Source organism: Amblyraja radiata, chromosome 22, assembly GCF_010909765.2.
Source record: "Amblyraja radiata isolate CabotCenter1 chromosome 22, sAmbRad1.1.pri, whole genome shotgun sequence".
In the NCBI taxonomy this organism is placed as follows: Eukaryota; Metazoa; Chordata; class Chondrichthyes; order Rajiformes; family Rajidae; genus Amblyraja; species Amblyraja radiata.
The window spans coordinates 21,769,076-21,782,618 of NC_045977.1; the positions used below are offsets into that span (position 1 = coordinate 21,769,076).

General features: G+C 47.7%; 1 protein-coding gene across 6 annotated transcripts in view; it reads right to left on the reverse strand.

The window, feature by feature from the left end:
- otoa (otoancorin) overlaps nt 1–13,543 on the reverse strand; it is a 40,777-nt gene that overhangs the window by 12,550 nt on the left and 14,684 nt on the right. For all 6 annotated transcript variants that reach the window (XR_004415334.1, XR_004415333.1, XM_033040590.1 and 3 more), the window contains 9 exons: nt 8,154–8,294; nt 7,574–7,629; nt 6,578–6,695; nt 5,438–5,511; nt 5,204–5,339; nt 4,134–4,324; nt 3,083–3,176; nt 1,901–2,030; nt 1,024–1,211 (listed from right to left, as the gene is read on the reverse strand). Coding sequence is in view for 4 of the 6 variants with exons in the window: in XM_033040590.1 (XP_032896481.1) it covers nt 1,024–1,211; nt 1,901–2,030; nt 3,083–3,176; nt 4,134–4,324; nt 5,204–5,339; nt 5,438–5,511; nt 6,578–6,695; nt 7,574–7,629; nt 8,154–8,294 (1,128 nt within the window). In the remaining 2 variants the exon portion in view is untranslated. The remainder of the gene's footprint in view (nt 1–1,023; nt 1,212–1,900; nt 2,031–3,082; nt 3,177–4,133; nt 4,325–5,203; nt 5,340–5,437; nt 5,512–6,577; nt 6,696–7,573; nt 7,630–8,153; nt 8,295–13,543) is intronic.

Genomic DNA, 13,543 nt, shown 5'->3' on the forward strand with positions numbered 1-13,543 from the left:
GTGCTGTCTGTATGGAGTTTGTACGTTCTCCCTGTGACCGCGTGGGCTTCCTCCGGGTGCTCCAGTTTCCTACCACATTCCAAAGATGTCCAGGCTTGTAAGTTACCTGGCTTCTGTAATGTGTAAACTGTCCCTAGTGTGAAGGATTGGGCTAGTGTACAGGGTGAACCAGGGTCGCTGGACGGCATGGACTCAGTGGGCTGAAGGGCCTGTTTCCACACTGTATCTTTAAACTCTCAAGTAAAGTCTAATGTCTGGATTCCTGATGTGGAGGTTTTGGAGAGGGTGCAGAGGAGGTTTACCAGAATGCTTCCTGGATTAGATGGTATTAGCTTCTGCCACTATAAGTAGTGGTTGAAAAATATGGATTGTTTTCTCTGCAGTGTCGGAGGCTGAAGGAATGCCCAATAGGATTATATAACATTTATGAGAGCCAGAGATAGGATAGACAGTCAGAACCTTTTCCCCCATGGTGGGAGCATAGCCTCAAGTGAGGGTTTAAGGCGAGAGAGGCTTGGGTAGAAAGTCAAAAACTTAAAGGCACAGCTTTAAGGTGATAGTGACAAGGTTTAAAAGATGTGCAAATACTGCAAGATAGCGCCGCCGTGTGGCGACTCTTTGCCTGCTCGTCCCAGAGAAGGAGCAATTATATCATCTAATACAATCGCCCCACTCTTTTAAATCTCTTTTCTACCTGTACCTACTGTAGTTGAGTTTCAGTTGATTTTATTTATATATGGTATTATCCGATCTGTTGAGTTAGCATGCAAAACAAAGCCTTTCTATGTACGTCGGTACACATGACAATAATAAAACAACACCTAAAGATTTGTTGGCAAGTGTTTTTGTTTATACACACACACACGCACACTAAGCAGTGGGTGCCTGGGACGTGCTGTCAGGAGTCGTGGTGGCGGAGGCAGGTACGATAGTGGTGTCTAAGAGACTTTTATACAGGCGTATGGGTATGCAGGGAATGGTGGGGTATGGATCACATGCAGTTATGGTTCTGTGCTCACGAACCTCCTTGGCTTTCTCCTTCAGGGCCAGGAGCTGGGCCATGCTGAAACTCGTCAGGGCACCGAGGAGCTCGACACTCCGTACAAACGTCTCCGGGGACAGGCAGCGCAGCTCGCCGGCTGACCAATGGGAGTTGGCGTCCGCCAGCTTGAGGATGTGCTCGGAGGATGGAGTTCGAGTCCCGCCACAGCCTGGGGAGAGACGGAGAGAGCAACACTTCATCACCGCACCGTGGATGTGGACCCAACACCAGGTTGTACCAGTGTCACAGAGCACGCCTTCACACACCACGGTTCAATCCTGTCTTCGGGTGCTGTCTGTGTGGAGATTGCAGTTCTCCCTGTGACTGCTTGGGTTTCTTCCTACATCCCAAAGAAATGGCTCTCTATAAATTGCCCCATGAGTGTTGAGAGTGGATGAGAAAGGGGGATAACATAGAACTAGTGTGTGCAAGTAGACACAAAGAACTACGGATGCTGCAATCTTGCATAGAACACAAAGTGCTGGAGTAACTCAGCCGGTCAGCCAGCATCTTTGGAGGTTTGGACCTTCTTCAGACCCTGTCTGACCTGCATTGGAAAGGGAAGAAGGGCCCCGACCGAAAACATTGTCTATCCATGTTCTCCAGAAATGCTGCCTGACTCAGTGAGTTACTCCAGCACTTTATATTCTACTGTGGATGGGTGATTGACGGTCTGCGTGAACTGAATGGGCTGAAGGGGTTGTTTCCAGGCTGAATCTTTCAATCGATGAGGGTAAACAAAAAATAGAAATGGCCATTAGTCGCACACAGAAAGCTCTTTTGAAGGGAAGACCTTCGGACAGAGAGTTAGGCTGCTTTCCAACGAGCGTAGTGATGGGGAGAGAAAGACTGATTCACCTGGAGGCAGATTGGAGGGTGTAATGGTCCCAATGGTCCTCTTGAGAGCATGAAACACTGCCGCGAGGAAGTCCTCAGAAACAGCCGTACCTTCCACGTCCAATGCTAACTGTAGCAGGATGTCAGGAAACTGTGGAGGATACATAACTCAATGAAGAGGGTTAAACACACCGAGAAGCATTGGCTACTGGGACCATCTTGCAGTCGGCAACACAGTTCTGCCGACATTGTATTTGCAACCAGTGAAGGCTGCAGCAGAGAATGAGGCCATTCGGCCCAGAGTCCAGGATGGCGCTTGTTCAAAGCAGCATTGTCAAGCCCTACACAAGTACAACAGGTAGAGCAAAGAGAAAGGACTGCAATGAAGTAGGTTGGGAGATCGGGATTACACCCTTAGCTTATGGGAGGGTCGTTCAGTGGTCTGGTAACAGCAGGGAAGAAGCTGTTTGAGTCTGGTGGTACGTGCTTTCAAAACTTTAAACATTCGATAGTGTGGGATAGGTCTTTCAGCCCACCGAGTTCGTGGCGACCAGCAATCACCCCGTGCTCTTGCAGTATCCTACACACAAGGTACAAACTCTTTATGCCTGCATTTATCTCCCATCCCTCATTGCCCTCAAGATGGCGGTGATGTGCCCCAATCTTCCAATCTACCTCATTGTGACCCTTGCACTTTTATTTTAAGCTGCGTTTCTCTGTAGCTGTAATACTATATTCTGCTATAGTACTGTACTATAGTACTATATGTACTGCTATATTCTACCTGGTATTTTTCTCTTTGCACTACCTGTTGTACTTGTGCATTGTTTAATTGAACTCTTATATAGTATGATCGGCAGTGGGCAGGTGCTAGAGACCTGCACGGGAAGGTAGACGCTCCCGCCCCCGTGAGTCTTGGGCAGATGCGGCTCGTCAGCCTGGGAAGGCAGTTCATCTTGGAGAGGGAAAACTCTGATTTAAAACCTCCACTGCCTTGTGGTCATATCCAGTCATGGAAAAGGCTCCAGGAGTAAACCTCAAGAAAATCGACCGAGAGTTATGACCGAGGGGGGCCTACTACAACTACTACTACTACTACTACTACTACTACTACTACTGCTACATAGTATGATTTGGCTGGAAAACATGCAAACACAGTTTCCACACTGTATCCTGGTACACGCGACAATAATAAGCCAATACCTTCTCAGCGACAGTGGTCAGGTCTTCCCTTGACAAGAGTGTAATCAGTGGCCCCAGATCCTGCATCAGTTCAGGCTGCCAGGCAGTTGGATCCCTGCAACAGAAAAACATTCCAGGAAATGTGGGGATAATTGCCTGGACTCCTAACCAAAGGAATGAAGGAGATACAAGAAACTGTAGTTGCTGGAATCCTGAGCAAAACACAAAGCAGGAACGCAGGCATCATTTATGGAGGGAGTGGATGGGTGACCTTTCAGGTCGGGACCCTTCTTCAGACAGTGCCTGGGACATTTCCCTGGTCGGCTACATTCTATTGGCCGGGGTTGCTGGGCGGGATTGGGGAATGGCTGGGTGCTGCAGCCCCTGGACACGTCTCTTGGGAATTTGAATCATTCCAAACGGGGTGGTGTGCACGGGGTGGGGTGTCAGTGGGCTTGTGTGTTCATGGTGCCACTGTGCTACCCTCTCAACTCTCACTTGTTCAAACAATCCTTGTCCCAGAGAAAAACACAAAGTGCTGGTGGAACTCAGCGGGTCAAGCAGCATCTGTGGAGGGAATGGACAGGTGATGCTTTGGGGCGGGACACTTCCTCAGACTGAAGGGATGTGGGGAAAAACGGTATTGGAATTCCACTCTACATGGGACCGTGGAGTACTAAAAGGGCAGCACAGTGGTGCAGCGGTAGAGTTGCTACTTTACAGCGCCAGAGGCCAGAGTTCAATCCCGACTACGGGTGCTACCTGCTGTCTGTGTGGAGTTTGTACGCTATCCCTGTGCCTGTGTAAGCTTTCTCCGGGTGCTCCAGTTTCCTCCCACATTCCAAAGACGTACTATTTTGTAGATGAATTGGCTTCTGTAAATTGTCCCTAGTGTGTAAGATAGGACTAGTGTACGGGGTGATCACTGGTCAGCGCGGACTCGGTGCGCCAAAGGTCCTTTCAGAGGCATTTCAAACTGAACCAAACTAAAAAGTAAACAAAACATTCAGTGATTACAGCCCCCAACCCTCACCACACGGACACGTTCCCTGGGACATATCCTACTTCTTACCCGTAATATTCCTGGATCTTGTTCCGAACTTCCCTCTTCTGGGCAGGGCTGAGATTCCGACAAATCCTGAAATGAATGAGTGCTTCGTTCAGGGCCTTGTTGGAGGTGATGGTCCTGATGAAGTCAGGAGACAGATAACAGATAGTTCTGCCCAGGATGTCCACATCATACTCATCCTGGATCGTGTAGTTCTAAAATAAATGTTAAAACACACAATTGCATGTCTGAAGAAGGATCCTGGCCTGAAAGGTCAACTGTCCTTTTTCACTAGAGATGCTGCCTAACCCGCCGAATTATTCCATCACTATGTGTCTAGTTTTGGTATAAGCCAGCATCTGCAGTTCATTGTTATTATGTTATTGCAATTAAATGCAATCCCTTTAAAACAGACACGCCATGTCTGCCATCGTACTGTGTGCGCTGACCCACTGATTTCTGTTCAGCTCATGCCTGTGTTCCATTTCTGTCCTCCACCTCATTATCTCTGTAATCTTTCCAGCTCTATAACCTCCCTCCAAATACTGTCCTGTCCCCAAAGTTTAATCACTCCCCCATTGAATATAGAACAATACAGCATAGGAACAGGCCCTTCGGCTCACAATGTCCATGTCAAACATGATGCCAAGATAAACTAATCTCCTCTGACTGACTTAACTTTAGAGATACAGCATTGAAACATGCCCTTCGGCCCACTGAATCCACACCGACCAGCAATCACCCCGTACACTAGCACTATCCTACACACTAGGGACAATTTACAATTTTACAGAAGCCAATTAACCTACAATCCTCTGTACATCTTTGGAGTGTGGGAGGAAACCGGAGCACCCGGAGAAACCCCATACGGTCACAGGGAGAATGTACAAACTCTGTACAGGCAGCACCTGAGGTCAGGATCGAACGCGGATCTCTGGCGCTGTAAGGCAGCATCTCTACCACTGCGCTGCCTCTAACGTGATCCAAATCCTTATGCCTAACTAAATGCCTCTGAAAATCACCGACCCACATGTCTTCGGGGTCCCATTTGATCCACATACCCCCAAACATTGTCCAAGTGCGCTGGAACTCACCAGGCACCAGAGCACGCTCTCCATCACCTCCGCTCTTTTTGCTGGTTGGGGAACGATAGATGACAGCTCAACCCTGCCCAGGGCGATTAACAGAGGTTTGCAGATGCTTCGAGGGGCCATGGCCAGAACACGGGTACTGGACAAGAACAAAGAAGGATTCAGTCCAAGCGTTTTCTCCGACCTTCCCCCACCCCACCCCATCTTCCCATGTCGCTCTCGTACCCGGGTACTCACGGGAGGGTCACCAGGAGGAGTGGAGGCATCAGGTCGGGAGCATCCTGTCGATACTTCTGGGCCAGGCAGTTCAGCTGGAAGAGGAGGAGGGTGGTTTAAAGGCGCAGCGTAAGTGGGAGAGTGCACATGGCAAGTGATGCAAACCATTGCAATCGGGGGAGGGGCTTCCCTGTGCTGCCAATCTCAATGCGCAACTTAGACCGAGTGGGAACCACCAAACTAGATCCACCATGGAAATGGCCTTAGAGCACAACGTAGAACAATATGGCACACAAACTCAGCCCATAATGTTCGTGCTGGCTGGGCTTGGCAGCTTGCTGACATTTCCAACCCGGTAAAAGGTTCTGACTGTCTACCCTATCCATGCTTCTCATAGTTTTATATACTTCTATCAAGTCTCCCCTCAACCTCTGGCGTTCCAGAGAAAACAAACAAGTCTGTCCAACCTCTCCATGTACCCAAAGCTCTCTAATACAAGTAGCATCTCTGAAAACAAATTCTTCACCCTATGTATTATACGATTTGACTGGATATCACCCAAATCAAAGTTGTCCACCGTATCTTGGTACAAAAGACTGAACGAGTAAACCAGTATCATATGTTCTCGGAATGTTCTCTGGCCGTGGGATCTTGCTGTGTACACATTGGCTGCCACGTGTCGACGGTATGAGAGTAACCTCATTGGCTGCGAGGAGCCCTCGGACGTGAGAGTTCACAGTTTTATGTTCTAGGTGAAGAATTAGGCCATTCGGCCCATTGAGTCTACTCCACCACTCAAACATGGCTGAGCTATCTTTTTCTCTCAACCGCATTCTCCTGCCTTCTCCCCGTAACCCGACACCCTTACTAATCAAAAATCTGCCAATCAAAATATAAAATGACTTGGCCTCCACTGCCATCTGTGGCAATGAATTCCACTGATTCACCACCCTCTGACTAAAGAAATTCCTCCTCATCTCCTTTCTAAAGGTACATCCTCTTAATCTAAGGCTGTGCCCCCTGGTCCTAGATTCTCCCACTAGTGAAACATCTTCTTCACATCCACTCTACCCAAGCCTTTCACTATTTGGTAAGTTTCACTGTCCACCGTCATCTTTCTAAACTCCAGTGAGTAAAGGCCCAGAGGCGCCTCTCACTTACCTGGAGCGGGGAGAGCAGGGAGAGACTGCCCCGGAGTAGGCCATCGAGCTGCCGGAAGGTTGCTGGGTCCAGGGCTCGGAGGTGATTGCAGGTCACACCTCTCACCAGCTGCCCGCACCTGGGCAAGCAGAAGAGAAGTGCAAGAGGGTCAATCTGGGTCCACTGGCATGTAGGGACCGTGTGACACGGGGTTTCAGTGGCCGTGGGTGCAGGGCGGGTGACAAGTCCTTGAACTGGAAGGGTGGGGTTGGATCTGCACCGTCAACGGGACCACCTCTCGCACGGAACAAAGCATCGAAGGTCGCTCAGCTGGAGGGAAGAGAGCAGGAAGGCTTCCTACGCCAACCTTCCATCAAGGGGAGAGAGAGGGAAAGATCGAGGAGGGGGAGGGAGCAGAGAGGGAAGGAGAAGGGAAAAGGCAGAAGGAGAGAGAGTAGGAGAGAGAAAGAGAGATAGACAGAGAGAAGCAGAGAGACAGAGGTGGAAAAGAAGAGGGAATAAGAGAGCAACAAAGAGAGTGGGTAAGAACAACAGGTGGATACAGGCACAGAGAAAAAGGGAGGGTAAGTGAGGTAAAAGGAGGAAGACTAAGAAAGAGAGATACAGAGGGGAGAGGAACAGACAGGCAGAAAGCAGAGTGAGAAACAAACAAACATAGAGAGAAACAGAAAGAGGGATAAAGGGAGAGATAGAGAGAAAGAGAAGAAACACAAAATGCTGGAGTAACTCAGCGGGTCAGGCAGCATCTCTGAAGAAAAAGAATAGGCGACATTTCGGATCAGAACTCTTCTTCTCTCAGAAAAAAGAGATTGCGTGAGGGAGAGAGACAGCGACCAAGCCAGTCACACAAAGAGGGAGGAACAAAGATGAGAACCCATTAAGTGAAAGGCTGACCACCTCCAATGGTTTTTGAATCGGTTTCTTATGTAAGCCAATGGTCTCGAGACCTGTCAGGTGGAAGATGAAGGGGAACATATTTCACCGCGTGTTCCTTACCTGAGGATCTCTTGCACAGGCATCGTGCCAGACACCAGGTGGTAAAGGAACAACGCCTGTGGGTGAGAAGGAGAGGGTGCTGAGCCAGAGAGCAAATCGGCAGCCAACACTGCCCTGAGACTCAGTGACTGGGGCAATCCAGCGCAGCAGCAGAGAAACTGGAGGGCATAGCTTTGCAGTGAGATGGGAAAGTTTAAAGGAGATGTGCAGATCTATTTTTATTTACACCAAGATTGGCACAGTTTGATTAGAGGGCCTTGCATTACGATGATTGGTGATTGGCTAGATGGCGTAGCTTTAAGGTGAGAGGGGCAAAGATGTACAGAGCTTTTTGTCGCACAGAGAGTGGTGGGTGCCTAGAAAATGTTGCCGGGGTGGTGGTGGAAGTAGATACGATAGTGGCATTGAAAAGGTATTGAGTCACATAAGCACTATTTTTATAACTAATAAACCAAAGTTTTAAACAAATGGCTCTGTACGTTTTGTTTTGAAACAAGCGGTTGGATCTGTTTTGGCAGGTTTGTGCAGGAGTGAATAACCATTCCAGATGGTACTCAGGCACGGCAAGTAGACAGCCCACCTGACTTTTCCTCAGCTCCTTCTGGTCCAGGTGGCTGACATTGTAGCTCGTCATATGAAGCAGGTTGTACAGGGGCAGCTCTTTTAAGAAGGAACTGTTCAACAGGTCTAGCACAGAGGACACATTCCAGGAAGCGGCAATCTGAAAAGAGAATAAATGTTCACAGCCGTGGTCCAAGGACACAAGATGACCAAGATCCATCTGTACACCAATGCTCCAAGGCTCATGCCATTAACCGTATACTTTCCAATTACAATCGACCTCCCAAAGAGAAACACCTCACACTTGTTTGGATTTTACTTCGGAGTCACGTGAGTGACTACGTGAAGAACCCCGCCACAACGCATGCGTGTCATATCGCTTTCACGCTTGCGAAACGACAGGCGGGGTGGAGTGTCCCCCGCAGCGGTAAGTTTGAAACCGCAACCTGCAGGTAAGTGATTTACTCTGCGGTAGTTTTTGTCCCCGCGCTGTCTTTACACAGGGGGGGAAGCTGGACAAAATAGTGTCCACAAGTGCTGCGAGTAAAGCTGGCTGGGGAGGACCGCGAAGTTGCGGGAGCCAGCAGCAGCTGAAGGCACAAGCCCTGTAAGGGATCAGCTGTGCCGACTTTTGGTCCCGCGCCGGCCAGAACACCATGGCCGGGCGGGAGACTATTCAAATGGGGCCGTCGACTTTTTGGACAAGTCGAAAACGGCAGGAGACGGGGTGGAACGACGTTCCCCCGTAGCGACAATTTTAACTTGGACCTGCAGGTAAGAGCTGCAGTCTTTTTGTGTTTTTACCATGCTAATTACATGTGGAGAAGCCAACGGGCTGCGACAAAACTGGTGGGCTAGATGGGATCAGCTGTGCCCGATGTCGCCTCCGCACCGGCCAGATCCACTCCACGGCAGTAAGGACAAAGCTGGTGAGGGAGGACCGCGGAGCAGCGGGCAGCAGCAGCAGCCAGCGGCACTCGGATCACCGATAGTGGGATCAGCTGCGCCCGATGTCGCCTCCGCACCGGCCAGATCCACGCAGCCGGGCGGAAAGGCTAGACACAAAAACAAACAAGGTCGTGGACTCAGAGGAGTCCGACTTTGAACAACCGCGGGCGGCCAGCGACCGAGAGCGCTGGAGCCGGATGGAGCGGTGTGTGGAGCATTTGCTCCAATGTGACAGACTCCGGGAGATGGAGTCGGGTCACTGTGGGCCCTATGATAAACCCACAGCAGTACCTCTTGAAGGGCTGCACAGTGCTTCTACCTCATCAGAGGGGAGCACTGCGGGTCAGTTCTGGGCTGACCTGGAAGAGGGGTCCGCAGAAGGAAAGACAAGTGTGCAAGGGGTGCAGGAACAAGAGAACCTACTGGACTAATAAAATGGACTCCAACAAACACTACAGCCAAAGACAGCACCCCTACGCACCCACCAGCAGAACTGGTGAAAGCTCGAAGGCCTGGTATTCAAAACATGAGTCTTTTTAGGCCATGGCCCAGGCCGGCCTTCTTGGAAGATGCGGGGACCTCCAACGCCAACCAAACCGAAAATCCAGACACCAGCTCTACAACAGCAGCGAAGAACCTACAAAAAGAAGTAAACCTGCCACTGGTAACTATGGAGGTAGGTGGGTCTGGTTCCCTACAAAATACAGGGAGCATGGAGGTTGGGGGGAGACTACACTCTTTTCTGAATGCATGGAGTATGTTAACAACTGATACTTACATCTTAAGCAGTATCCAGGGATATACAATAGAGTTTATACACAAGTACAGCCCTCCAGTTCAACATATACCGAACCGAATGTTCGTGCCTTCTGATAAAGAAAAATCAAAAGCGCAAGCTGAACTGGAGCGGCTTTACATAAAAGGTGTAATTGAGAAAACTCAACACGAACCATTAGAATTCGTGTCCAATATATTTATCAAAAACAAAAAAGATGGTGGTTGTCGCATCACCATAGATCTGACAAAATGGATACCTTTGTTACTGCTAAACAATTAATTTCCAAAGGTTACTTCATGGCCAGCATCGATTTAAAAGATGCTTACTATTCAGTGCCTATACGAGGTGACCACAGATGTTATTTAAAATTCAACTGGATGGGCAACTCTGGCAGTATAAAGCACTGCCAAATGGGTCATCAGCCCCAGGCTGTTCACAAAAATTTTGAAACCAGCCCTAGTGTTTCTACGGAAACGGAAACACATGGTCATGGCATATTTAGATGACATACTCATTGTGGGCAAAACTTTGGAATTGGCCAAACAAACTGTAACAGCCACAAAACAGTTATTTAAAAAACTGGGATTTATTATCCATCCAGTTAAATCTAAACTAACGCCTTCCACTACTATGGACTATTTGGGGGTTTCACCATTGACTCAGTTCACATGTCGGTGACTCTGCCTAAGGGAAAGGCTAGAGATTTAATAGAGGCTTGCATAACCTCATTGACATCAGCAAACCATCCATCAGATTGGTAGCAAATGTAATTGGCAAATGGTGGCTGCCTTTCCAGCCACACAATTTAGACCTCTACATTACCAAAACTTACAGAGAGCAAAAATACAAGCACTCTAAATTAATGCAGGTCACTTTGACAGACCTATGAAACTACCAATCAAGCTAAAATGGAATAAAATGGTGGCTAGATAACATCTGGCTTTGTTCCAATCCAATCATTGTCAGTAACCTTTCCATGGTACTACAAACGGATGCCAGTGCACTTGGGTGGGGAGCCACCAATACCATCACCAGCTGTGGAGGTAGATGGACTGCTCAGGAGGCATCATTATTACTCACACTGGGCATAAACTACCTGGAAATGTTGGGTGCATTCCATGGCCTAAAGTCATATTGTACTGGATCATATCACCAGCATGTTAGACTACAGATAGACAATACCACCGTGGTAGCATACATTAACCACATGGGTGGAAACAAATCGACATCATGTGACAATCTGGCTAATACAATTTGGCAATGGTGTATCCAGAGAGATATTTGGATAACAGCCACTTACCTACCAGGAAGACTAAATTTAGTGGCCGACACCAGGTCACGCGAATTTAATGAAAACACCGAATGGATGTTGAATAAAAAAGTATTTGCTGATATTACAGCAAAATATGGAACACCAGATATCGATCTATTCGCATCCAGACTTAACCACCAGTTATCAAATTATGTTTCGTGGGAACCAGACCCTGGGGCAGCGGCGACAGATGCATTTTCGCTGCATTGGGGGGGGAAATTGTTTATTTACGCATTCCCTCTTTCCTGCCTCATCAGTCGGGTATTAAGGAAAATACAACAAGACTCTGCGTCTGGTATTGGTAGTACCCGATTGGCCTACTCAACCATGGTTCCCAGTGGTATTAAACATGGTATTAGAACCATGTATCACCATCCCACATAGACCAGATTTATTGCTACATCCCGTAACAAGGGATAGCCACCCATGCCATAAACATTTGAACTTATTAATTTGTAGAGTTTTAAAAACACCTCTACTACAACTGGGACTGGCGGACCGAACAGTGAACATGATCTCGGCGGCCCAAAGACAGTCAACCAAAAAACAGTATCTGGTCTATATCAGGAAGTGGGCGATGCACTGCCATAAAACAACATCACCTACAGAGACATGAACATCCCGTCTGTTCTGGAATATCTGGCAGGCCTCCACTATGATGAGGGGCTCAGTTACAGTGCCATCAACTGCGCCAGAAGTGCCCTATCGACTTACCTATGGCAGGGGACAGAGCGTTACTCTGTTGGGACTCACGCACTGGTAACAAAACTTATGAGGGGAATTTTTAATACTAATCCCCCAAGAACCAGGTACTCCCAAATATGGGATGTAAGTATTATCCTGAAGATGCTCAGGAATTGGTCTCCAGCAACAGCTCTGTCCCTACACAGACTGACATTAAAAACAGTCATGCTAATGGCATTGGTCACGGCACAGAGGGTACAGTCACTGCATAAACTAAGACTGGACAACATGACTTCCTCAACAGAAAATATTACGTTTCATATCTATGAGTTAGTAAGCAGAACAGACAGGGATCAGCAGGCCTCAATATACAATTTAGGTCATACCCAAACAGATGACCGTCTGTGTATAATAAGACATCTGTCGTTATACATGGAGAAAACGAAAATCCTAAGAGGCAATGAGAAGGCACTTTTTGGTCAGCCACTAGCAACCACACAAAAGAGTGACGGTCCAGACCATCTCAAGATGGCTGAAACAGGTGCTAACACAGGCTGGGGTGGATACTAATATTTTTAAATCTCATTCCACCAGGGCTGCAACTACATCGGCAGCGATACAGTTGGATGTACCAGTGTACCAAATCCTCAAGGCAGCAGGATGGTCTGGGGGAAAAAACATTCCAATTATTTTACAATAAACCAGTAATGAAACCTGGAACGTTTGCAGAAACAAATTTAAGTTCTGTAAATTAATTTAAACCCACAAAAAGGGGTTATAAATTTGTGTTAATAAATTTTATGATTTCAATGTCGAATTCATGTCCAAATTATGTTAACACAATTCCTCCTAGTCATCAAGGCAGACGTGATGCATGGACTCGTTTCCACGGCATGAAATCACAGAGCTTTAAAATCTTCACGTAGTCACTCACGTGACTCCGAAGTAAAATAGTAAGATTAAACGAGAACTTACCAGTTTGAAGTTTGATCTGTATTTTATGAGGAGTTACGATGAGGGATTACGTGCCCTCCGCTCCCACCCTTGATCATATACTTAACTGGTATCTCTTCTCTAATCTTACTATGTTTAGTCATTACAGTTATCTGTGATTTCACACCGCTGCTTTGAAGAATGACACGCATGCGTCGTGGCAGGGTTCTTCACGTAATCCCTCATCGTAACTCCTCATAAAATACAGATCAAACTTCAAACTGGTAAGTTCTCGTTTAATCTTACTATTAAACTCCATCTGCCATTTCTCTGCCCATGTCGGGAACTGATATCTGCTACATCCTTAGACAGCCTGCTTCATTCCACCAAATTTTGTGTCATCTGCAATCTTGTAGCCAATCCATCTACATTTATACCCAAGTAATTTATATATATTATAATCAGATGTCTCACCACTGACCTGTGCTGAATTCTTGGTTGATTGATTGAAAGAAGCAGCATGGAAACAAGCCCTTGGGCCCACAGGTAGACAAATAGCTAGACAAAAAATGCTGGAGAAACTCAAGATAGCCCTTGCTTTCTCCCTCCTTCCCCTCCCCCTTCCCAGTTCTCCCATGTCCTACTGTCTCCGCCTACTTCTTCGCCTTTTTCCTGCCCCCCCCCCCCAACCCGACATCAGTCTGAAGATGCGTCTTGACCCTGAAATGTCGCCAATTCCTTCTCTCCATAGATG